General features: G+C 33.3%; 3 protein-coding genes across 5 annotated transcripts; all 3 read left to right on the top strand.

Annotated features, from left to right (window-relative positions):
• Positions 1-206: 206 nt before the first annotated feature.
• LOC108329140 (eukaryotic translation initiation factor 2 subunit alpha homolog) lies at positions 207-7,714 on the top strand. 2 transcript variants are annotated; one of them, XM_017563199.2, is made up of 6 exons: positions 445-1,050; positions 1,144-1,230; positions 1,319-1,465; positions 1,609-1,713; positions 2,323-2,421; positions 7,346-7,714. In XM_017563199.2, exons 1-6 carry the CDS (start codon positions 619-621, stop codon positions 7,496-7,498), a joined length of 1,023 nt encoding a protein of 340 aa, XP_017418688.1. In that variant the 5' UTR covers positions 445-618; the 3' UTR covers positions 7,499-7,714. The 2 variants fall into 2 exon arrangements, with proteins under 2 accessions (XP_052729087.1, XP_017418688.1); XM_052873127.1 differs by lacking the exon at positions 2,323-2,421 and having other exon boundaries at positions 207-1,050.
• A 1,312-nt stretch (positions 7,715-9,026) lies between these two features.
• On the top strand, positions 9,027-13,643 carry LOC108328272 (probable methyltransferase PMT23). Of its 2 annotated transcripts, none has more exons than XM_017562106.2 (8): positions 9,027-9,620; positions 9,941-10,090; positions 10,820-11,090; positions 11,215-11,325; positions 12,094-12,268; positions 12,548-12,802; positions 12,901-13,095; positions 13,227-13,643. In XM_017562106.2, the coding sequence occupies exons 1-8, from the start codon at positions 9,180-9,182 to the stop codon at positions 13,414-13,416; spliced, it is 1,788 nt and encodes a 595-aa protein (XP_017417595.1). In that variant the 5' UTR covers positions 9,027-9,179; the 3' UTR covers positions 13,417-13,643. The 2 variants fall into 2 exon arrangements, with proteins under 2 accessions (XP_017417595.1, XP_017417597.1); XM_017562108.2 differs by having other exon boundaries at positions 13,234-13,372.
• Positions 13,644-15,591: 1,948 nt separating this feature from the next.
• Positions 15,592-16,798, top strand: LOC108327651 (uncharacterized protein At3g28850). Its single transcript, XM_017561336.2, has one exon. It carries the CDS (start codon positions 15,592-15,594, stop codon positions 16,435-16,437), a length of 846 nt encoding a protein of 281 aa, XP_017416825.1. The 3' UTR covers positions 16,438-16,798.
• The last annotated feature ends 9,376 nt before the right edge of the window (positions 16,799-26,174 follow it).

The raw sequence follows: 26,174 nt of genomic DNA, 5'->3' as shown, positions 1-26,174 counted from the left end.
AAAAAATTCGAACTTAAATATTTATATTACTATAACATAAAAATAAAATTAAAAAAATACCCGTGACGGATTATGTTGCTTCCATTGTCGATAATTGATGTTGAAATATATATTTATTAAAAATTTAAATATAGCCCAAATACGATAGTAAACAGAAATAAAAAAGTTAAGGAATATATAAAAATATAAATAAAATTCATTCACTTGTCTAGTTATGGTTTTAGGTTAGACTATAAGTCTATTCTTTACGGGTATTGAATTCAAATGCATGTTGTTTTAAGAGATTCGTGAATTGTATCAGAATCATAGATAAAAAAAAATAAACAGTATAAAAATAGAAAAAAAACAATTATAAAGAATGGTTACAATTAAAATAAACGAGACAATATAGGTTTAGCAGATAATTTTGGATAAAAAAAATCGAAAAATCAATTTTATTTTTTTAACATAAATCATTTTATTAATTTTATTGGGATAGAAGCGGATCAATGTTTGGGCTTATATTGAGTCAATTAAGAGCCCATGAACATGGAACATATGAAGCTTTAGGATTTGTTCAGATGCTGTCTGTTTGAATTTGCTCTCCTACACAACTGAAAGAAACGAACCGAAGTAAGCATGGGTCCGAACCTGGAATGTCGTATGTACGAGGCGAAGTACCCGGAGGTGGACATGGCGGTGATGATACAGGTGAAGAACATCGCTGACATGGGTGCCTACGTGTCGCTTCTGGAGTACAACAACATCGAGGGCATGATCTTGTTCTCAGAGCTCTCCCGCCGTCGGATTCGGAGCGTCAGCAGCCTCATCAAGGTGGGGCGCATCGAACCCGTCGTGGTCCTCCGTGTCGACAAGGAAAAGGGCTACATCGATCTCAGCAAGCGCAGGGTCTCCGAAGAGGACATTCAGGCCTGCGAGGAGAGGTACAACAAGAGCAAGCTCGTCCATTCCATCATGCGCCACGTCGCCGAAACCCTAAACATCGATTTAGAGGACCTCTACATTCACATTGCATGGCCGTTGTATCGCAAATATGGTCATGCTTTTGAGGTCCCCATTGTTCTCTCTTTTGTAGTTCTTTTATGCTTTTTTTTATCACTCTTTTATTAGTCGTAGTTGCTGATTAAAATTCACTCTTTGCAGGCTTTCAAAATAATTGTGACTGATCCTGATTCTGTTTTGAATACTCTCACCCGTGAGGTCAAGGAAGTTGGCCCTGATGGGCAGGAGGTAAACGTTTTTATCAGAGTAAAATTTACTCACCACATTTTCTTATGTCTTGTTGTTGGATAAATGTATTTTCTGTTGCTGGCCATAGGTAACTAAGGTAGTGCGAGCTGTTTCTGAAGAAGTGAAGGATTCTCTTGTGAAGAATATTAGAAGACGGATGACCCCCCAGCCCTTGAAAATTAGGGCGGATATTGAAATGAAATGTTTTCAATTTGATGGCGTTCTTCACATTAAGGTCTTATTTATTTCTATTCCTCCTTTTCTTATTTGGATAAAAGATCTTTTTCCTTCAAGCATCTATCTGCTATTTTGATTTGTTGCTGCCTATAACTTATCTACAATAGTATTCTCAGGTTTTACGATTATTCTCTTATGTAGGAGGCAATGCGTAAAGCTGAAGCTGCTGGAAACGACGACTGCCCTGTCAAAATTAAACTTGTTGCTCCCCCACTTTATGTTCTTACCACTCAGACACTGGACAAGGTTACTGCAACCTTCACATATATTTTGATATGATTATTGGCTTTTTGACCAGAATTGAGCGCATATTCTTCCCTTGAAGATTTTTGCTTCAGTATACAAATTTTTTGATATGTGTAGTATGAGTTTGTCACTATTGTTGTATTTTAGATAGTGTTTGAGGGTATTGGGGTTGTAGAACTAGGTTGGTGAATTTTTAACCTACTATGATTGCCAAACAGCCAAATAGAATTCGCCCTGAAAGGCCTGAACATGCTCTTGCAATATGTTGTTTGGTCGTGGTATCTTTCGTTACCCGATGAAAATTAATTTCTCTTAGACATTTTTTTTTATATTGATACCTGTGTTAATAAATCTAGAAGTAGCTTTATTCATGGCTTGTCTGTGGGTACTTTGTTAATACTTGGCAGAGATTTTAATTCCAATTGTGTTGTAGAAAGACATCTGGAGAGCGCAATGAACTGAGATTATTAAAATCACATCTGCTAGGCAATATCATGTGTGGTATTTAATATACATATACAAGAGACAATTGTAGATTTGTGTAATAAATTCCAATTGATAAACTTACCCGTCGAAAATAATTTGCGTATTTTGTGACGATCTGGATAGGAGCAAGGAATATTGGTTTTAAACAATGCCATTACCGCTTGCACTCGAGCAATAGAGCAACACAAGGGTAAACTTGTGGTTAAGGAAGGAGCTAGAGCAGTGAGTGTCACTTCCTCTTTTTGTTTTTTGATTATCATCTATATATTTTATGCATACTGTTTCGGTGTACATTTTCCTGTGTGTCTCTGTTGCTCCTGGATGTCTGGGATGCTTGCATTTCTTCAACTGTTGTCCTTCGTATTCACCAAAGGAGGGGGAGGTACCTGCAAAGATACTCCGACGTTCAAGTCAGATATGAATTATGGAGCTGAAGCTCAGAAGAGAGTAATTGGATACTGCTCTGAAATATTATTCAGGATCTCTAGAGCCTAAAGAGAACGTCCCTGGACTTGGGTCCTGTCACTGTATTTATAAAGAATAAAAATAACCACCTTACCTAAAAGTGTGGTTAGTGGCTTTGACTGATATTTTAACTGTCTAAAATATCTAAGATATTTATGTTATTACATAAATATCCTTACTACATAACATGCCCCCCAAGTCCGAGTTAACCGTTGACGTGGTAACTATAGGACTTATGAGTTTGAGGGAGGCTGTCTTTGCTGTAATTAGAGAGCGTGTTCCTGGTCATTGCTCATGTGTGGATTGAACGTGACCGAGTGGTTGAATTTGATGGACCAAAAGGAGGCGAAGCCAAACGGCAAAAAGCTGGAACAAGTGAGGCCGAACGTGAGGATACGTATGACCGAGCGGTAGAGGCTGAGTGGCATGCGAGGCCGATCATGAGGACGCTCTTTGACAATTGAATGTGGAGCGTTGAGGCCGAACGACTGACTGAGTGGACGCTCGCTGACAATTGAATGTCGAGCGTTGAAGCCGAACGACTGACTGAGTGGGCGTTCGTTGATAATCGAATGTCGAGCGTTGAGGCCGAACGACTGACCGAGTGGACGCTCGTTGACAATTGAATGTCGAGCTTTGAGGCCGAACGACTGACTGAGTGGACGCTCACTGACAATTGAATGTCGAGCGTTGAAGCCGAACGACTGACTGAGTGGACTCTCGCTGACAATTGAATGTCGAGCGTTGAAACCAAATGACGAACGCCTTCGATGTTGAACGACAGATTCTTTGAAAGTAGATGTTCTTGGGCGAACATAAGCTAGGCTATGGGGATGGTCCCCTAAGTTTGATTGTTTGGGTGTTCTGGGGCGAACATCTACCAGCGAGAGTGTGTCCCTTTGTTCGATGCACCTGGGTGTTCTAGGGCGAACATCGGCCAGCGGGAGTGTATCCCTTTATGCACGTGTTGCTCGATGCAGCTGGGTGTTCTAGGGCGAACATCGGCCAGCGGGAGTGTATCCCTTTATGCACGTGTTGCTCGATGCAGCTGGGTGTTCTAGGGCGAACATCGGCCAGCGGGAGTGTGTCCCTTTGTTCGATGCACCTGGGTGTTCTAGGGCGAACATCGGCCAGCGGGAGTGTATCCCTTTATGCACGTGTTGCTCGATGCAGCTGGGTGTTCTAGGGCGAACATCGGCCAGCGGGAGTGTATCCCTTTATGCACGTGTTGCTCGATGCAGCTGGGTGTTCTAGGGCGAACATCGGCCAGCGGGAGTGTATCCCTTTATGCACGTGGGTGTTCTTGGGCGAACATCTGTTGGGTTTAGGAGTGCTTCAGGATGAACGACTCTCAGGTGTTCGCTTTTACGCACAAGGTATGCTTATCTGCACTGTAAGAAATAATATTAAGCATATAGGTGAGACCGTTTGGTCAAGTTTGCAAACCTGGTGGCCGCACGGTCGAGGCCAAAGATGGCCGAACGTTGTTGAGACTGGTGGCCGAATGGTTGAGGTGGCCGAACGTTGAGGCCGATAGAACAAACGTCACTTGCGTCGTGGAGTGTTCGTAGCCGTGGTGTGTCGAGCGTTCGCATTCAAGGGCGAGGAGAAACGGTCTTTTGCTTGAACGCTCGTCCACATTGAGTGTCGAGCGTTCGAACCCAAAGGCGAGGACGAACGGCTGAATGCTTGGTCGCTCGTCCACAGGTATTGTCGAGCGTTCGACTCCTTGAACGTCGAGGCCGAACGTTGGCCGTTTGGATACTCGTACCACTGATTGTGGCGTTCGAGCAGGAACGTCGAGGACGAACGTCGAGCGCGCGAACGGGAACGTCGAGTCCGAACGTTGGCTGTTGGGCGCTCGCACACACTGATTGTCGAGCGTGCGAGCAGGAACGTCGAGGCCGAACGTCGAGCGTGCGAGCAAGAACGTCGAGGCCGAACGTCGAGCGTGCGAGCAGGAACGTCGAGGCCGAACGTTGGCTGTTGGGCGCTCGCACACACTGATTGTCGAGCGTGCGAGCAGTAACGTCGAGGCAGAGCGTCGAGCGTGCGAACGGGAACGTCGAGTCCGAACGTTGGCTGTTGGGCGCTCGCACACACTGATTGTCGAGCGTGCGAGCAGTAACGTCGAGGCAGAGCGTTGAGCGTGCGAACGGGAACGTCGAGTCCGAACGTTGGCTGTTGGGCGCTCGCACACACTGATTGTCGAGCGTGCGAGCAGTAACGTCGAGACAGAAAGTCGAGCGTTCGAGCAGGAACGTCGAGGCCGAACGTTGGCGTGCGAGCAGGAACGTCGAGGCCGAACGTTGGCTGTTGGGCGCTCGTACACACTTATTGTCGAGCATGCGAGCACGAAAGTCGAGGCCGAACGTTAGCGAGGTTGTGTGTGTGACGTTTTGAGGACGAACTGACTCCGGATGGCTGATCATTGAGAACAGAGTGGACGAACGTCGCTGGTGATCGAGTGGGCGAACGTCGGGGATGATTTGAATGTTCGTCCCGTTGTTTGTAGAGCGGCCTAAACCAAGTGGAGAGTCGAGCGGCTGGGCGAGAGGACGGTTTGAGCGCTCGTCACATTGATTGTCGAGCGGTTTGTTAACGCTCGTCTTGAAAATTGGTCGAGCGATAGAGATCGAACGTCCTTGACGTACGCGAGTCTGAACTTGCGGCGCTTCAGGACGAACGGTTGTCTGCTGAACGCTCGTCCACAGGCACTGTCGAGCGTTTAAGTCCGAAGGGTGATGACGAACGGTCGTCCACATTGAGTGTGGAGCGTTCGGATATAAAGACGAGGACGAGCGGCTCTTGTTTGAACGGTCGTCCACATTGAGTGTCGAGCGTTCGTTTCCGAAGGGTGAGGACGAACGTCCGGCTGTTTGGACGCTCGTACACATGAGTTGTCGAGCGGTCTAGTCGAGCGCAAGGGACCGAATGTCGATGCTGAGCGGAGAGACGAACGCTCCAGGCTGAACGTCAATGTCGTACGCGAGGCTGAGCTAGGGACGTTCCAGGACGAACGTCATTGGCGTACGCGAGGCTGACAGTTTGGACGCTCGTACATTGTGATTGTCGAGCGTCCTCGAAGCCGAAAGTCGAGGTCGAACGTTGGAGTATTTGAGGAATAGAAATTGGGTTGGATGACGTGGAGGCAAAACTGAATGACACGTGGGTTACGCGGGGGTTGCAGAAGACGTGGAGAATGGGTTTGACCAGACACCGAAAGTGTTTACCCTGGGTGACAACCGTCTTCCTCCCGCCTCTCTGCAAAATCTATCTTTACCCCAAAAAACCCTAGAGTCAATCACACTGTGGAATGGTTGGAGACAACGCCAATTGGAGATGCAGGTGTTGCCGCTGGTGAAGGTGGCGCTTGTCTGAGCCGAGGCGGCGATGGAGGATGATTCGGTGGTGCCCCTGTGACAGCAGCGCCTGGTGACGCGGCGGAGGCTTTTCTGTTCTTAGTCTCAATTTGGGGATTTAGGGTTTTCGCTGCTCAATCTCGATTCTGTTCCTTGGGGTTTCGATTCCTGTGTGAAGAATTCGCCATTTTGAAGGCGTGAAGATGGCGTTGACAGCGATGCAGTGATTTGAAAAAGCGGCGGCGCTATTGAGTTTTGGGTTGCGATTTGGGAATTTAGGGTTCCCGTTGTTCTGCGATTTTTGGTGTAACTGGGAATTTGGAAAATTAGGAATTGTGGTTTTGATCTTCGCAGTGGCGACGATGAAGGCATGGAGATGGTGATGACGACATAGGTGCATGATTTGGGATTTCCAAGTAGTTATGGAAAAAATAGCTGATGATTAAAGGGTGAGGGAGTAAGAATGGTCTTTTCGTAGTGAAGGCGGAAATGAATGAGTTCTGATTTGCACCGTTTCCTCTTTGCAGATATGAATGAAGGTCTCCGAGGAAAATGATGAACGAGCTTGTGAAACTCGTGATCTGGGTTTGGTTTGATTGCGCGCTTTGGGATCTGAGGAGTGGCGTCAATGGAGGTGCTGGTGTGGGTTGTTTCTGTTGAGATGTATCAGTTCGGTGGTCTCCACCACTGTGGTAGGATCAGCGTTTTCGTAGAGGTGCTCGTGGTGGCGTCAATGGCTCACGGAGGAGAATCCTGGAGTGATGCGGCAGCTTCATCTTGATGGAGTAGCTTATCCGAAAAAATGATTCGTGGAGGCCGAGGCTCCCTTGTGGCTTCTTTGGGATTGCACTCGGCCCCACGGTGGGCGCCAAAATGTTTCGGTGTACATTTTCCTGTGTGTCTCTGTTGCTCCTGGATGTCTGGGATGCTTGCATTTCTTCAACTGTTGTCCTTCGTATTCACCAAAGGAGGGGGAGGTACCTGCAAAGATACTCCGACGTTCAAGTCAGATATGAATTATGGAGCCGAAGCTCAGAAGAGAGTAATTGGATACTGCTCTGAAATATTATTCAGGATCTCTAGAGCCTAAAGAGAACGTCCCTGGACTTGGGTCCTGTCACTGTATTTATAAAGAATAAAAATAACCACCTTACCTAAAAGTGTGGTTAGTGGCTTTGACTGATATTTTAACTGTCTAAAATATCTAAGATATTTATGTTATTACATAAATATCCTTACTACATAACACATACAAAATATGTTTTCATCTGCCTTTGGATCCTGTTCTCTAGCACTTTTGACACTGCATTTTGTTTCAGGTGAGTGAACGTGATGATAAATTGCTTGCTGAGCACATGGCCAAGTTACGCCAAGATAATGAGGAGGTAAGTGGTGATGAAGACAGTGAAGAGGAAGAAGATACAGGAATGGGTGAGGTTGATGTGGATAACGGTTCTGGGATAACAGAGTGAAAAACAAAAAACAAAAACTTGTGGGTATTGTAAGGCATCGATAGCAGAGTATCGATAACAGAATACGGCTTTACTAATTGTGTCTTCTTTATCATTCTTTATGAACTGCTTTCAAATGCTGTTGTATAATACAATTTTGAATTACTATTTGTTGAGTTGAGTCATGTATATTGCGAAGCGAGATTGGAGTTTATTGATGAGGATGTTCAACCCAAACTAAGAAGTTTATCAGCCCTCTCTTTCTCTTCCCATTTTCTCACTGGTTTTTGCTTTTGATTAGTAGATGCTTGCCAAGGCAATTCTCTTAGATAACACTAATTGCTTGCAGTTTCTATTTGAAGTTGTATTAATTTTTACTCGATTATCTATCCACATTTATAAATATCCGTCCATAGTATCCTTTACGTGCAAAATATAGTTGCAGAAATTGGATTTGGAAATCATATATTTCGCTGCTTTCTTTTCATTTTCTCAATATTTTCATCACATAGAAATATATGTAGATACACTTGATACATCTTATATATAATCTTAAGTGGAACATATTTAATCCATTTGTAGTTGCATGTTATATTATGTTGGTTTTCGGTGAAATTATCTATTAGATACAATTTATACGATTTGAATCTTAGACTTTCGCATATGTTAATTCTAAATTACTAAGTCATGGGTGAGATTTATTAAATAAAAAAAATACGGTTTTCACAGTTTTTGTTATTTAAAATAATTTTTAACTAAGAGTAAAAATACTTTAAAATATAGTATTAGTATATATATATATTTAGACAGTATAATATACAATTAGTTAATTATAATTAAGATAAAATAGTGTGAAAAGTTGAATTATGATATGCCAACATGTGAATAATTTTTAAAATTTCACAATCGAGAATCAATTTTTTTGTGAGTATTGATTCACATTAAACATTACATTACACGACCTATTGTTAAATTTTATCTTACAAGTAATTAGTTGTCACTAAATTATTCCCTCCCGAAAACATTACTCACATGTCAATAATAATATATTCATTTACTTTTAGTCACTTATCAAATCAAATCAAATATATATTATATATATTACATACTTGTTTTTTCTTTTTATCTCTTTTCTTATTACATCATATAACCTACAAAATTATATTTTTATTTTCTCACTATATGTATATTAAGTACTAATAATAATTTTTTATTACTGAGTCGTATTTGGATAGGCACCTGTTATGTTTCTCTGTTTCCTTATGTTTCTTACACGTCATATTTCACACTGTACAATGTATAAAATTGCTAGTGAAGCATTATGTAGAGTTGTACTTAGAATTTTTTAATGTAACAACTTTACCTAAAGAAGAGAGAGAGAGAGAGAGAGAAAGTGTATGTTGGTGCATTATATTTACATGGCGATAAATAGTAGAAGGTTTCAAATGTGATGACGTGTCATTCTGAATTGCGTATCCTTTGGAAAGTCAAGATCTGATATTGGGTCTTTAGCCTTTGACTGACACAACACCTACCTTTCTAACTTTCACGTTCATTCCCAAAGCCCCACTGTCACATCTTCTCTGTCGCACGATTTCAGTTCGTTAACCATGAAAACATTGCACAAATGCTAACCCAATCTGTACAAAGACAGTTATTTCTGTGTCTGTGTCAGGTGGTAAGAAATTGTTAATATCAAGAAATGGGAATTTGGGTCGAAAGACTGTTGAGAGAGAGAAAATGCCCTTTCTTTCTCACCCTCTTGGTCTTTGTGGTTTGTGTGAGCATCCTCACGTTCACGAAAAACGCAGCCTCTAACTTGGATCCCATTGGCTTCTATCTTGATGTGAAAGCGCAACAACCTCTGGCACATTTTTCTTCGCCGGCTCCCAAACGCCAAAGATTGCCACTCAAGGGAGAGCCTTTCTTGGATGATGCAAACATTGATTGGAAGCTTTGTAAGGGTCACTTCGCTTTCGACTATGTACCCTGTTTGGATAACCTTAAGGTCATTAAAGCTCTCAGGACAAGGAGGCACATGGAACACAGGGAAAGACACTGTCCTCATTCTCCTCTCCACTGTCTGGTGCCCCTTCCCAGAGGCTACAAACTCCCCCTTCCGTGGCCTAAGAGCAGGGACATGGTGAGATTGATACTTCGGTGGTAAGATTTTTTTTCTTCTATGTGTTTGATGCATGGCTTCTTTCAATCTCTTCACCACGCAAAGGTTATTGCCAGTCCTGACTCGACATTGTCTGTCTATGGTTCTTGTCAATCTTGACGTCCATGCATTCAAAATTTTCAATTTACAGGAAAAATTAATTATACTTCATTGCATGTTATTCAAATATTAATTAGTTGGCCCGTCGTGATCGCCAACTACCTAGTAGTAGTGTTGTATATATGCATTGGATGGAAGAATCTTGCTAGATGTTTCTGTGATGGATTAGTTTTGGTTTCCAGATTTGGTATGATAATGTCCCTCATCCGAAGCTGGTTGAATACAAGAAGGAGCAAAACTGGGTGGTGAAGTCCGGAGATTATCTCGTCTTTCCCGGAGGTGGTACTCAGTTCAAAGAAGGTGTTAACCATTATACTGAATACATAGAGAAGGTATATATCTCGTCACTTCGCCTTTCATCATTTGCCTAAACTTTCGTATGTCACGAGCGTTATTTTCCCCTGTACATGTTGAAAAGTTATATATACGGGGGAAATAACAAATTGGAGAAACTGTGAAATTTAGATATATACAATTCCCTTGATGCTTTTGAAATTGTTTTCAATCAAAATTTGAGCACACTTCAGTATTGTGTATCATAAAAGTTTGGATTAGAGATCAATATAGATCATAGAACTGAAATTCCAATTCATATGAGAGAACAATACAAAAAATATTAAAAGAACTGCATCCACGTAAACTCTTCAAGATTATGAGAGAGAGGTTTGGGAGGAAAGGGATAAGGATGAAGGTGGATTCTTTTCTTCTGTTTTATTTACATGCATTCTTTTTTTTTTTTTTGAATTAACCTCATAAAATGATAAATGGTTTTAGTATAAGAAACAAGATATTTGAATCTAGGCCACAACTATATCTTAACAAAATTATTCTTCTTTTCCTACGGATTAATATTTTCCCAATTGATAAAGCTTTGGGCTTATAATTGGCCGTATAAGGAAGGAGCTATTGAAAACGACAGAATTTGTTCTTACTCGTTTTCATGAGTTCGTCCAAGCATTTTTTTCAGCTTTTTGTTTATGCATGACTAAGTTAGTGTCTTACATGTTCTGTTTATATAACTGTATGTTGTAGATTTCTGAATCTCTGCTGTTTTATGCCAGACACTACCGACAATCCAATGGGGAAAGAATATCAGGGTTGTTCTTGATGTTGGTTGTGGAGTTGCTAGCTTTGGTGGCTATCTTCTGGACAAAAATGTTATTACTATGTCATTTGCACCAAAGGATGAGCATGAAGCTCAGATACAGTTTGCATTGGAACGAGGAATTCCTGCAACTCATTCTGTCATTGGAACTCAAAAGTTGACATTTCCTGACAATGGATTTGATTTGGTACACTGTGCAAGATGCAGGGTGCATTGGGATGCTGACGGTACTTCTTACTTCTGAGTTGTGATTTGTCCATAAGAGGACAAGCTTCTTCTATTATCCATTTCCAATTTCTATTTGTACTATGTTTATGTTTATGAGAAGAGTGTTTGTTCACAAATTTGTAGGTGGGAAACCGTTGTTTGAGCTGAACAGGATTCTTAGACCTGGTGGTTTCTTTGCATGGTCTGCCACACCAGTTTATCGCGATGATGAAAGAGATCGCAAAGTATGGAATGGTTTGTCCCTCACCCCATGCACATACCTCTTTTCTCATTTGAAAATAAATATTATTTTCAACCTCTTTTGGGAGATGGGAAGGAAGAAAGATACATAAAAGATGTGATCAATGATTTCATAAGAGAAAAAATGGAAAAAGTTTAAAGAACAACGGAATTTAAGAAAACGGTGTGTAAGAATGTGAGTTATTGTCATGAGAAAGGAAAGAAAGGAATAGAAAAAAAAGTAAAATGAGAAAATCTTTTGATTGAAAGAAAAAAAAATTGAGGTAAATTTCTAAGAAAAAAAAGTTCAAATTTATTGAAAAATTTATTGTTGTTAACTAAATAATTTTTTGAATGAGTATACATTACTTATCTATGTGTTATATATCAAAAAATATTTTTTGGTTGTACACGAAAAAATTAAGAAACATTTAACTCAAAAATTCTTGTAGCAAGGAAACCTTTTGTAAGGAACCCTTTTCAAGAAGAACAATTATTTTTTACCATCCTTAGAAAATAAAACATCAGCTTTACAATTCATTTTAATTATATATAATATATATATATATATGCGTTAAAATACCAACATTTTATTTTTTAAGCGGATACCTTTTTATTGGAGGAGTCTCCCCTCTCTTTCAAGAAAATAATTATGGGTTTCTAATTTAAAATTACTGATTAAGAAAAAAATTATTTTTCATTTTATCTTTTCATGCATGTTTTGTTTTTTCATTTATTGAAGGATGTTACAAAACATTACAATCGTTTTAATGTTTTCTGCAGCCATGGTGACAGTAACAAAAGCAATGTGCTGGAGTGTTGTGGCTAAGACTCTGGACTCATCTGGTATTGGGCTTGTTATATACCAGAAGCCTACCTCATCTTCTTGTTATCAGGAACGCAAAGAGAATACTCCTCCTTTATGTGAATATAGCGACAAGAAAAGTGTCTCATCCTGGTATATATATGTTAGTTTTTGGTTGAACTTCTTTCACATTTATATTTCGACCAACTTTCTTTTCTCTGCAATACCATGAATGGAAACCAAATGAGTAAACTTTGTGCTACTGTTTGCATCATATGTTTTATCCTTTTGATATGCAATATGTTTAGCACATGTTGTTCAAACAGAGACCATAGAAAATGTTCACAAGCCAACCATAGCAAACAATGCTAAGCATATTACTGTTACTGTTAGTTTAACTTCTATCCCTTCTGATTTTATTTGTATGATTAGGTATGCCAAACTCAGTGGTTGCCTCATTCCTCTTCCAGTTGATGGTGAGGGTAACATTCAGAGCTGGCCAAAGTCTTGGCCCCAAAGGCTTACTGGTATACCTCCAAGCTTATCGAGTGAATCAGATGTCACTGAGAAATTCTTGAATGACACCAAGCACTGGTCTGAACTAGTTTCAGACGTTTATATAGATGGTCTGTCTATAAACTGGTCAAGTGTTCGAAATGTAATGGACATGAATGCTGGTTATGCAGGGTAAACTATATTCAATCACAAAAATTGCTTCTTTACCTTTCAAGTTTTCTTTGAACTTGACACCATGCATGCATGTTCTTTTCTCTCTTTCTCTCCAGATTTGCCGCGTCACTCATTCATCTACCAGTGTGGGTGATGAATGTAGTACCCATTGACATGCCAGATACTCTTACTACTATATTTGACCGAGGGCTAATAGGATTATATCATGACTGGTGCGAGTCCTTGAGTACATACCCTCGCACCTATGATCTTGTTCATGCAAGCTTTCTTTTCAAACATCTTGAACAAAGGTATGCATATAGAGGAAACTAAAGCCAAGAACTTCTGTTATATGTTTATAGTGCTTTCTCGTTAGTACATATGCTATATTGCAGAAAACACAAACAAAAAATACTGCTAATTATGGTGTTTGTGTTGTGAGATGTGAGATTGTAGATGTGGTTGTGGAGATAGATCGCATACTGAGACCAGATGGGTATGTACTGGTTCAGGACACTGTGGAAATGATGAACAAGCTTGGTCCGGTTCTGCATTCACTTCATTGGTCTGTAACATTGTATCAAAATCGGTTTCTTGTTGGTAAGAAGAGTTTCTGGCGTCCAAGACCTTAGAATTAGTTAATGTATATTTAAAATATTTCAGACGATGAAGGCAGCATTGAAAACATCGAAGAGGATGAAATCCTTCCCAGCCCCACAGATCAAAGAGAGGCAAATGAAGAAATCATTTATCCTCTCAACTTCTGAACTTTATTTTCTTGTCTTTTACTTTTGTTGTTTTTTTTGTGAATTGATTCGATATTACCGACCCAACCTCTTTACATGTATCCTTTTATTTAAGCAATAATTTTCAATTCTATACTTGTGTTTATTTTTCTAATTTTGCCTTTGTAGCAATTGATTTGTTATACTTTGGTGTAAATTATTTATAACTTAGCACGTTTTGTTGATAAGTGTTTGGTGGGAGTTCTTTTGGAACTTGTTATTAACCTATCGATTTGTATAAATATTAATTGTACATTTATTTAGTGATCTTTAAACCATTTAGAGAAGATCATACTTAGGGTTCCTTTAAAACTCTTCTTTAATCGTTTGTGTGCGCTTGTTAAACGTTCATTAAATGAACAAAACCATTTTTAATGCTTTCGATAATTGATTGTGTAGCACTCTTTCTTGACCAATCGACTAATGGGTGCAGCAGTATTCAACGGGTAAACTCGTCCTTAATCGATTGATTCAAAGAGCTTTGTTTGAGAAGATAGATTGATACTTTTATTTGCATAATTTTTTATTTTATTAATTACGTCGTCCTTCTTAAAACCTTTTCGACTAAAACCTTTCAAATTTTATTAAACCTGATTATTTATTTATTTAAATAATTTAAATTATTAGTTGATTTTAATTGTCACAAATTATATATTAGAATAATTCGACCAATATATGTCAACAAGTTATAATAATAAGATAAAATGTGAATAGAGAGTAAAGAGATTAAGAGATTTTAAGATTATCATATATGGATGTATATGATAATTAAAATTGTTGATGCTTATAAACTTACTTTTAAGGTGTATTTAAAATTCGTTTTAACTATTTAAAACGTACTTTTCTTAAATAATATCTACAAGTTAGAGCAGTTTTTAACGATTTGAAAAAAATCTAAAAATTGTAAATATAACAATTTAATGAGAAAGTTATAAATTTTAACTACTTTTGGAAAAAAAATAAGTACCGGACTTAAAAGAGAAATTGTCTAACAAGGAGATTTATGAAATAAAATCAAACAAATTTAAATACCATATCTAAAAACCAGATTTTAGCAAATTATTGAGTTTCAAATAGCCTCAATTGTAGTTTTGCCTATCAGGTAATAATAAGATATGAAAGAATCATCCTATAAAATAGTTATAATATGATATGTTATTATCACGAATAATGTTATATTTTTCTTATCCTCTTTTCATATTTGAGAAGAAAGTATTAAATGAAAAATTAAATATATTTAATGTTTTATGAATTTAAAAGTGATCAATATTTGTTAATTTTCTAAGTACAAGGATTTTTTGTAAAATTTATTTGGTATATAATTAATATATTTTTGACTGAAATGACGGTTACATGTTTAATGTAGCAATGGAACTATGTATAATATGTATAATAGGAGTGTCGTTTTTCTTTTTCATATTGTACCAAAAAAAATTACAAGAGTTCAATGAATTGCATTTTTATAATTCAATATATTTTTACTTATATTCTATTTGAATCAATTATACCAATTTTTAAAATTTTTGAGTTTTATAGATTTAAATTTTTAAATTTATAATGCAAATATTGTTTCATACTTTTTCATCTTTTTAATTTCTGTTTCATTTTATTTTTTTCTTATCATATCCAATAATTTTACATAATTTAAGATTCATGATATAAAATATATATTTTTATTATATCCTCTAAAACTCCTTTTAAAGCAAAAGAAATTTCACTTTTCATAACAGATAATATATGGATGAATGCTAATTAAAACAATTTTCTTTGTCATTTTCTTTTTATTTTTATATTTTTTTCATCTTATTTCTTTGTTTTATTTTTCTCAAATTTTTTAATTTGTTTTGTAAATTTTAAGTGTTTTCACTAATTTTATTTATTAAGACTAATTATTTTTTGATATATCTAAATTTTTTACGTTAATATTTTTATTTATTTTTTATTCTCTTTTATATTTTATACTTATATTATGTGACATTTACTAATTTAATAAACATGCAAAATACAAAATCATCAATAGCGATGGCCCTTCCCTTTTGTATCTATTTACCAATTCAATCCCGCTCACTCCACACACTAAATACATCACTCCATAAAATAAACCACATCAACAAAGAGAAACAAGACACAACCTGTTTCTCCTCTGTTTCAATGTGGTTACCATGGCGTGTCCGAACTACAGCTTCGCGTCCCAACCGATCCCGATCCCGAGCCTCCACCGTCTCCTGCACTTCCTTCAAAGACATTCAAACCCTCCTCGCTTCCGAACCCGAACCTAGCTCTCCCAAATCTCCCTCCCTTTTCCGCCGCCTCTCCGTCTCCCCCTCCCTCCTCCGTTCCCTCAGCGACTCCCGCGCCGCCGCCGCCCCTTCCTCCTTCGCACCGCCGCCGGAATCCGACTGTTCATCCGTCGTCCTCTACTACACCAGCCTCCGCGTCGTCCGCCGCACCCACGACGACTGCCGCGCCGTCAGGTCCATCCTCCGCGGCTTCGCCGTCGCCGTCGACGAGCGCGACGTCAGTGTCGACGAACGCTTCCGCGAGGAGCTGCAGCAGATTCTCGGCCGCCGCACCGTGCCTCTTCCGAGCGTTTTCATAGCCGGAACCTACATTGGCGGCGCAGACGAAGTTCGGCGACTCTACGACAGCGGCGAGTTGCACGAGCTGATCGAAAGGCTGCCGTTGTCGCGGAGCATCGCGTGCGGTCTCTGTGGAGGGCTGAGATTCGTTGTGTGCGACAAATGCGATGGAAGCCATAAAGTGTTCGTTGAAAAGAGTGGCGCCTTCAGGATCTGTTCTTCCTGCAATTCCAACGGTTTGATCAGGTGCTCTTCCTGTTTCGTGGTGCACCAGCGACACAGCAAATAATAATAATCCCTTCTCTTAGATTTCCTTTTTCAATGTTGATCATGATATCTCTCAGTGAATCATTCATCTTAGATTCCTGAAGTTTTCGATTATACCTTTGCTACGTTACTCTAACCAGTAACCAGCGAATGGTATTGGATTCAAGCCTTGTGGATACACCAACCAACTTAGGTTAAATTATGTAATTTTAGAAAATTATAATTTCATGAAACAATAGTTTTAATATATAGTTTTTATGTTTAAATACTTGAGTAGTTTTAAACTCTCATTTTCCCTCCAGAGTGAAAAGTAACGTGTTTTCAATTTTTTGGGAGTTTAGAACGTTGTCTTTGTCAATCTTTGTCATCTATTTAGCCGTTTGAACATCACATTGGTTTCTACGTGTCTATTTTGAATCTGAGTCTTCAACTTCTATCCATTCGACTACACCTGAATAGATCGAGCAAGAAATAAGAAATTATAAAACATAAAAAATGAAAAAAAAAATGAATTATTGGATTTTAGATCAAACTTAAAGAGTTAGTAAAGATAGTATATCACTTCCTATTGATTTCCTACTTGTTTAGTAGTATAAATATTAATTATTTTAACACATTAAATGTATTCGATTTTTATTTAATAATTTATTTATTGAAAAGATTTTCGAGATAACATTCCATTATAAGCAATTCTCGAGGAAAATGTTGACAAAGAAATGGTGAAATCCACAGGAAATGACATGTTTCTGTGGGTGGCTCTAAAAATTTACTTTTCCTCTCAAGTTCAATATAATATTACTAACACATCAATATCTATCATATATCAATTATGTCCTGTATCAGTAAAATAAATAATACAAATTATAGATTAACAGGGTTATTTGTAAGTTTTAATATATTTTTCTATGATATTATTTAGTATTCATCATCATTATTACTCTAACACGTTATTACTTTAAAAAAGTTAAACAGTAATTAGTATTTTCAATAAATATTTTAATGTCTTTATATTACTTATCCCCTAATATTTAATTGTTTCACAGCTACAATCTAACTCTTTAAATGTTTTTTTTCAATTTATTTTGATAATTAATGTAATTAATATTTTTTAAGATATGTGGACCTTCTCTTCAAAACACATACATACGTATACAACATTTATATATATATATATATATATATATATATATATATATATATATATATATATATATATATATATATATATATATATATATATATATATATATATATATATATATATATATATATATATATATATGAGGTTTGCTAACGCGCGTACGCCTGTTTTTCAGTTGGTACATTTTAGCAATGTGAACCGGATTTTAGTAGACAAAAATACCCTTATATATCATGAATTCTAAGTTTTAAGGTTAAGGGTATTCTAATAATTTTCATTCTCAAAACTTAAAAAAAAAAAAAAACCCAAACCCTTACTCACCTCTCTCATTCCTCTCAATCCTTTCTTTTTCATCTCTCTCACTCCAACCTTTTCTCTGTCATCTCTACTGTAGTTCCAATTGAAAAAATTAGAAAGATTTGCCTTTAAACAATTTGCCTTTGTAAAGAGTTGAGTCATTGACATATTCACCTTCAGGCAAAGGTTCATTCAAGATCTCTTCAATTTCACCATCTTCACTAACCTCTCTAATTTCATCATCTGCATATGTTGAATCATCATATCTAAAAAAACCCTCCAGGCCAATTACCAATTCTTTTCGATGTCATTATGCTTGTGAAAATTAGATAAAATTATATACGACAAAAATTATAAAATGAAAACTCATTATAAAGTCATTTTTTGTAAGAAATTGTTTAACAATGAGTGTTTCTGATTTTTTTTTCAGGCCAATTACCAATTCCTTTGATGTCATTATGCTTGTGAAGATTAGATAAAATTAGATAAGACAAAAATTATAAAATAAAAACTCATTATAAAATCATTTTTTGTAAGAAATTGTTTAACAATGAGTATTTCTGATTTTTTCTAGGTCAATTACCAATTCCTTTATGCTTGTGAAAATTGGATAAAATTAGATAAGACAAAAATTATAAAATAAAAACTCATTACAAAATCATTGTTTTGTAAGATTGTTTAACGACAAGTGTTTTTGATTTTTTCAATTGGGGCTACAGTAGGGATGACAAAGGAAAGATTGGAGTGAGAAAGATAAAAGAGAAAGGGTTGAGAGAAATTTTTGATTTTTTCAATTTGGGCTACAGTATGGATGACAGAGAAAAGATTGGAGTGAGAAAGATGAAAGAGAAAGAGTTGAGAGGAATGAGAGAGGTGAGTAAGGGTTTGGGAGGTTTTTTTTTTTAAGTTTTGAGAATGAAAATGATTAAAATCGGGTACACATTGCTAAAACGTACCAACTGAAAAACAGACGTACGCGCGTTAGCAAACCCCTATATATATATATATATATATATATATATATATATATATATATATATATATATATATATATATATATATATATATATATATATATATATATATATATATATAACAAGTAATCACTCGTTATAAATTAATGGCTATAGTTAATTTTAGATTTATTAAATGTATATTTAAAATAAAATAGACAATTTACAATAAGTATTGTCATGTTTTGGTTTTAGTATAATAAGAAAAAAAGTATAATTTTAGTACAAATAACTTGTGTGATATCTGTTAATTATTATTATAACTAAATATGCCTTTGATATTTAATAATTATCATATATTTTTTATTAAAATAAAAATTAACATTAATATATAATTATATTTTTATCATTTATTTTTTGTTTTAAACGCTAAATTTTGTTTGAAAACTTCTTTAAGATTAATTACATATTAATATTACTTTTTCAATAAATGCACATAATAACTATTAAAAACCACTTTTAAATATTAACAAATTAAAAAAATATATTAAGAAAATTTAAATTTCTATATTAAAAATGTAATCTTTTATTAATAGAACAGGAAAGAAAAAAAGCCCAAAACCAAAGACACGAAAACCGGCCTAAGATAAGACCATCATTCAGCATGCTAGAAAAAACCAGTATCTAATATACATTTATAAAAATAAACGTGTCTTTAATCCTTATACACTTGATCAAACTTGATTTTAATTTTTTTATTAAAAACTAAAAATTTATTTTTTAATTTATAGAAATATGTGATTTTTGTCTCTAATATATGATTTTTATGTTAACTGAATTCAGTTAATTATCGATTTAAATATATGTAGAATGAACTATTTTAGCTGAAAGAAATACAAGAGTTCAATAAAGCATGAAGTTTTAATTCAGTAATATACTATGGGCCTGTAACCTGATGCTAATACAACTTCTTATTTTAACCGCTTTTCTGTTTTTTCACCAACTCTTCCTGTTTTTTAATTTGTTTAAAAAATAATTTTCTTAATACGGTTAGACTCTAATATGTGATGGCAATTTAATTTTGCTGATGTAGTGCTCTATTACATTACAAAACATAAATTCAAATAAGAAAAGCATAACATTTTAATTTATGTGTCATGTGAATGACACATTAATTTTAATTTCATTTCTGTTCTGTCAGTCACTCTCGTCTTCTCCGGAGAATTTTACAAGCCAGTTTATTTAGTTATGGTCAACTTGTTAATGGAAACTGTTCTGATCATGATTAAGGGATGTTCAGATATAACTGAAACATTTTAAATATTACAAGACACTAGCATTTTGTATTAATTATTAATACTAACTCTTTCACACCATTCATATATATATATATATATATATATATATATATATATATATATATATATATATATATATATATATATATATATATATATATTCTATATTATCTTCATCCTTTTACACTATAGCATCTTAAGATTTTACTTTATATATATGGCAATGAACTTTGGACAATTAAAATTATCACAAAACACTAGTTTTGTTCATTTTCGTGTTTCTTGAATTCAGAATTTGTGAAAATTTGGAATTGTAATCGACCAAGATCCCAATCCTTTTTGTTTTTTTCTTGAAACAAAATATTCTTTGTTTATTTGGAACGGAAAACGTGTTGATAGAAAGACTTATTTCAATTAGGCTTAGGATTTAAAATCTTGTTTGTTATTATTTCAGTTTGTTATTATTATGTTTATATAATTGGTAAATTAAATAGAATTATAACTAATTTTGTTATAATTTTGATGTATAAATATCTGTATCTAGGATTGGAAATAATACACAAATTACATTTGCTTCTCTGTTTTTTCTTTCTTTTCATTACAATCTCAATATTTAGTCTGAGTGATGATTTTCATTATTTAAAAAATATATATATATATATATATATATATATATATATATATATATATATATATATATATATATATATATATATATATATCAATGAACTTTGAATTTAATATGGAGTTTTAGGTTTATAATTCATTTTATTTTTTATGTGACAGACTTTATTTTGGATTATTGTTTGTATTTTCTGCAATTGGTTCATAGTAATATATGATGCCTAATTAAGCTCTGGATTATCTTATCTTTTAGCTTCTTAAAATATTGTTTTGATTTATATGGCAATTTATGTCTCATCGGTTATTAATTATCATAGAGGAAATTTGCATTGAATTTTCAGACAATATTGTATTTAGCAGAAAGAGAAAAAGTATACTGAGAAAGAGATCGAAGACTTGCCCATGGATTTTGACGACAAAGTTGAGAAAGGAGAGTGAAAAATAAAAGACGATGTCAGCAACGTGACTACGGTGATATTGTTCCGGAAATCAATGTGATTTCTTATATCGCTTTCTTTTTCTTATTTAATTTTTTTTCTTGGTATCCGTAAGACTCAGAGCATCAGTTTTTTTAAAACACAAGTGCATGATCACAAAAAGCGAAAGCCCAACCACCACCGTCCGCTTGCTTGTCCCCATCACAAATTTTTAAATACTTATTCTATTATTATTATTGCATGAAATAAATAGTTGGAAAATTATATTATTATTATCCTTTCATATTCAAATTTCAAACACTTTTAATAAGAAATCATTTTCTGCCCATTTAATGGTTTTTTTTATCGCATCTAAATTTAAAATATAATATATTAATCCTGACACATGGACAAATCTATTATTTTGTTCATACCATATATATATATATATATATATATATATATGATTTTTATAGATTATTGTGGTAATAAGTTTTTTATTATATTAATATGTCCAAGTCTGATTATAAAAATAAAAAACGAAAATATAGTGAAAATTTTGAATAATAAATGTTTAGGTGTTATCTCATTAAAAAGGTTAATTAGACATAATGTTTTTATAAATATGTAATCCATTTGAATAAGTAAGAAATGAAAGACTTTATTAATAATATATATGAAATGTTGGATTAATTTACAATCAAGATATTAAGATAGTCATGTCTCATCTTATTAAACTACAAGTAAGATGATTATATATTATTCGATCAAACTATAATTAAGATGGTCATATATCATTCACTCAATCTATAAATCACCAAGTTAAGCTATATCAGTGTAATTTTAAAGTATTTTGATTAAGAGAAATTAAGTTTAGTATTAAGTAGTTACATTGATGTTACTAATGTATATACTAAAAAATAGCAATTGTTAAATTTATGGAAATTAAATATTTAATTATTAAAAGTAAGTGCTTAATGGTTTTTTAATATTTGATCATTTTTTCAAATCGCCATTGATCAACTAAAGACGGATACTCACCATAACAAAAACATGGGTAAAAAATTATAATCTATTTTGCCAAATGAAATGCCAAGAAGCTAATAGTTTGCTTTGCTACTTTTTTTTTATATCTCTTTTTCTTATTATCCTTAACTTTTTTATCTTTATTTTTTGTTATATTTTTTTCAATTTTATATTTAAAAAAAATTACTTATGGATTTTATTTATATATACAATTAAATATTAAAAACATATTAAATTGCATAAACATTTTTAATTATTTATTTGATTAATTAATGACTTTAATTGAATATTAATATGTTAAATTATTCTATGATTTGTATTGAAATTTAATTTGTAAATATTAGTGATTTAAATTGTAATATTATTTTATATTTAACAAAATATAATATAAAATAGTTAATATTTTAATTTTTAATTTAAAAATTAAAAGAAATTAAATTTTAATTTAATCCATCTCAATCTGTCCTCAGTCTATACTAATTTGATACACTGATAAGTCTAACCCAAACAGGGTTGTGAGTTGAAATTTTTAATCTAACCTGCAGGCCATTTCTACATTTTTAAATTTGTTATAGTCTGTGGGAATATAATGTGGTTGCAACTCCAAATTTAAAAAAAGTAAAAAAAAAAAAAAAAAAATCAACCGCTGAACATATAGGAAAACTTATTCTAATTAAAACTTACATCTATTTAACTAAGTCGGACTTATAACTCCTTCCCATTTAGTTCTAAAATCAAGAAAAGAGAATGAGAATCTAGTTTCCAAAATATTAAAAAGAAGTTATAAAATTTTGTTTTAGAAAAATTAAAATCTATAAACAAAAATGAGAAATGTTTACTCTTCTATTTTATCATTATAAACTTTAATTAAAACATTAACTCTTCATTAATTTTAAATGTTTTTTTCGTTACAATCCATAGAAAACAGGTTCTCAGAATAATTATATCACCTTGTAATCCATTTAAACATTTCTTTTAGTGAACTTTACTCAAATAAGTTGTTTTTAATTTTTTTCTATCAATATTACGCCACAAACTCGCATATAATAAAAATTATTAAATAGATACTTATCCAAATAATTCAATGACCCTCTCTTTGTCAGAAAATCTCAAATATTCACACCTATATTTCCTCCTTTACAAACTTAATTCGCTTGTCTAGCTTCTATGGGATAAAAAGTTTAATTTTCAGAAAAATAAAATAAAATAATATAATTTTATTGGATCAACAGTTATATTAAATAGTAATGATATAGTAACATATATTAACATCCATTTAAACTGTAAAAATAAAATAATTATAAAAAGTAAACTTTTATATTTGTAAAAAATAAAAAAAATAACATTGGACTAATAAAAAAAATAACATTGGACAAAAATATAAAACAAATTCATATTAAAAAGTATTATTATTCTATATTAAAAATACTCCGAAGAGAACAAAAGACTTTGGACTAATAATAATTTATGTTTCTTCCCAGACCTTTTAGGAGTGATTAACGAATGTTAATTTTGATAATTATTTTCCTATACATGTGATAATGTATAAACAATTTGAACAAACCTAAAGCTGAGAATTCACTGAAAAAAACTTGTAATATTTGTTATAATAAATTTATCACCGTTAATGCAAATTGTAACCAATTTTAACTACTCTTTCTTATCTAAGCATCTAACTATCCACTATCATTGTATACATTTTTTTATTATGATAAATATTCTAATGTAATTATAAAAAAAAATTACGATAATATTATACTCAATAAAATAATTCACAATTAATTCAAACATTTAATGTAACCCTAATCACATGTTTTGAATAACAAATTGGGAATAAATAGTTATTTTGTATTTGATTGAAGACAGAAGACGACTTTAAGAAATAAAAATAAAAAAAAAAGCCCGAGGGAGAAAGATGCTTCGTTTTTTCTTTGTTTTTTTAATCACTAAGATTTTATCAATAAAAAATACATTATCTATTATTAAAAAATTGGTCATTGAATGTTTTACCAAGTCTCAAGAGGTAGACAGAAACCCTAGAAATTGATATTATCAGAATTTACTCAAGTCAGCGGCGCACGATAGCCTGCAAAACCCCCTATTTTGTCTCATCTCATATCATATGAAAAAAATTGATCCAAAATATACAACAATGATACTTCCCCATCATATTATTTATTATATTTCATTTTCTACTGTATACATGTTCTAAAAATGTTAAATCACGTCTATGAAATATCACAGCAATTTTAAGAAATACGAAATTAAAAACGGTTTTCAAATTATAAAATTAATAAATTTTAAAAAATTAGGAATTAACAATTTTCAATCTTTTAGGCATCATAGCAATCTTTATTTCAAACACAACATTTTCTCATAATCATAGTTTTATAGTCTTAAACCAGTTTTAGAAAATTCAAAATCACCTCTAAAATTATGGTTTTACCGTCTTAGACCATTTTTAGAAAGAGGAGAAAAATTCAAAATCACCTCTAAAATTATTAAATACGCATAACATTTGTTATGAATGTATTCTAAGAAGTACAGGTATTTTTAAAGAACAACGTAAAAAGGTCTTTTTTTTTATGTGAAGCTTCCTGGTATTTCAGAACCGAAATCCTGGCTCTTTTTCATCTAATATTTAAAAAACAAGTGTAGTTTTTGGCATTTTAGCATTTATGTTTTCGTTTATTACATCATTAGAAGTTTACTGATGTTGTTTGTTTGAATTTAATGTAATGTAGTATTGAATGTTCATTTGATTAAATGATTAAACTACTATCACCAAATAATTTTAAGTGATTTAAGCAGTTTGACTTTTGAAATAATAGTTTAACTATGTGCATTAATTATGATAAACACGCAACAATAAAGTTAAAAAGAAAATTTGATTACAGCTATGGACATAGTAATTCTGATAACAGACCAGCTAATAATCTATTTGCTTAAATCAGATCTAATTCACTGTTTCTGTTATTATCTTCATACTCACCACTCTGCACTGTTCCTCGTCCCTACTTAGTCGGCGGCAACTCTCATCTTTTGACCTATTCCATGCTGTACAATGTGTAATGTCGCATGTTGCTGATAATAATTTTTGATTTTGCTTCTTTAACAATTGTGTCCATGTAGATGTTTAAAAATTAAATAAATCAAAACAATTTATTAAATAATTAACAAGTTTAATTTTGAACAAATCTATATTCATAACATAATTTACAGGTTGAAAGAAATGCTATTTATATACTTACATTGCTTTTATAAGAACTTTTAATATCAAAGAGAATAAGAAATAATTTATACACAAATAATGAAATAATTTTTACACTATCATTATTTGTCTAAAATACAGTGATTTTTTATAACTTGTATAATAATTATTTTAAAAGTCACACTTATTATTGTTTATCATTGGTTGTTATTAGTATACCTAATTTTTACCACCTAATCTAATTAAAAGTAATTCATACCTTAATAATGTAAATTTTATTTTGTACTATTATTTAATCATATATATATATATATATATATATATATATATATATATATATATAATTGATTGACTGGTTTTATAATAAATATTTTAAAAACTATATTTGTTTTTCTTTCCAGATCAATTAATATTTAAAACTTTTACATTATGTTTTATCATTAGATCGAATAATAGTTTATGCCTTGATATTATATATGGACCATTTTCATTAGTAGTTAATAAAATAAGAACATACGTAATAGTTTGATTAAGTTTTACAATAACTTAAAAGAAAAACATACTTATCATATTTTTCCTATATTACACTTTTTTACACTATTGCAAATAAACCAATAGTTTGTATATAGTATTATTTTGGAAATACAATTTTATTACAGGGTGAATAACGTGCGTGTTGGTGACAATTTTTTTTTTTATAGAATGGGTGTTAAGTTGCGTTTAGATTTGGAAGTATTTTTAATAATATTAAAATAATATAAATGGAAAATTCTATTGTGAGGGAACGCGTTTT

This window comes from Vigna angularis, chromosome 2 (assembly GCF_016808095.1).
Source record: "Vigna angularis cultivar LongXiaoDou No.4 chromosome 2, ASM1680809v1, whole genome shotgun sequence".
Lineage (NCBI taxonomy): Eukaryota > Viridiplantae > Streptophyta > Magnoliopsida > Fabales > Fabaceae > Vigna > Vigna angularis.
This window is presented reverse-complemented; position numbering and strand designations above follow the sequence as displayed.

What these genes read in the sequence shown, in the direction of transcription:
- LOC108329140 (XM_017563199.2), top strand. Translation starts at nt 619, where the DNA reads ATGGGTCCGAACCTGGAATGTCGTATGTACGAGGCGAAGTACCCGGAG. An exon ending in AATATGGTCATGCTTTTGAG is followed by an intron (nt 1,051 to 1,143) that starts GTCCCCATTGTT and finishes CACTCTTTGCAG; the next exon opens with GCTTTCAAAATAATTGTGAC. An exon ending in ATGGCGTTCTTCACATTAAG is followed by an intron (nt 1,466 to 1,608) that starts GTCTTATTTATT and finishes TCTCTTATGTAG; the next exon opens with GAGGCAATGCGTAAAGCTGA.
- LOC108328272 (XM_017562106.2), top strand. Translation starts at nt 9,180, where the DNA reads ATGGGAATTTGGGTCGAAAGACTGTTGAGAGAGAGAAAATGCCCTTTC. An exon ending in AAGAAAAGTGTCTCATCCTG is followed by an intron (nt 12,269 to 12,547) that starts GTATATATATGT and finishes TTGTATGATTAG; the next exon opens with GTATGCCAAACTCAGTGGTT. An exon ending in ATGAATGCTGGTTATGCAGG is followed by an intron (nt 12,803 to 12,900) that starts GTAAACTATATT and finishes CTTTCTCTCCAG; the next exon opens with ATTTGCCGCGTCACTCATTC.
- LOC108327651 (XM_017561336.2), top strand. Translation starts at nt 15,592, where the DNA reads ATGGCCCTTCCCTTTTGTATCTATTTACCAATTCAATCCCGCTCACTC.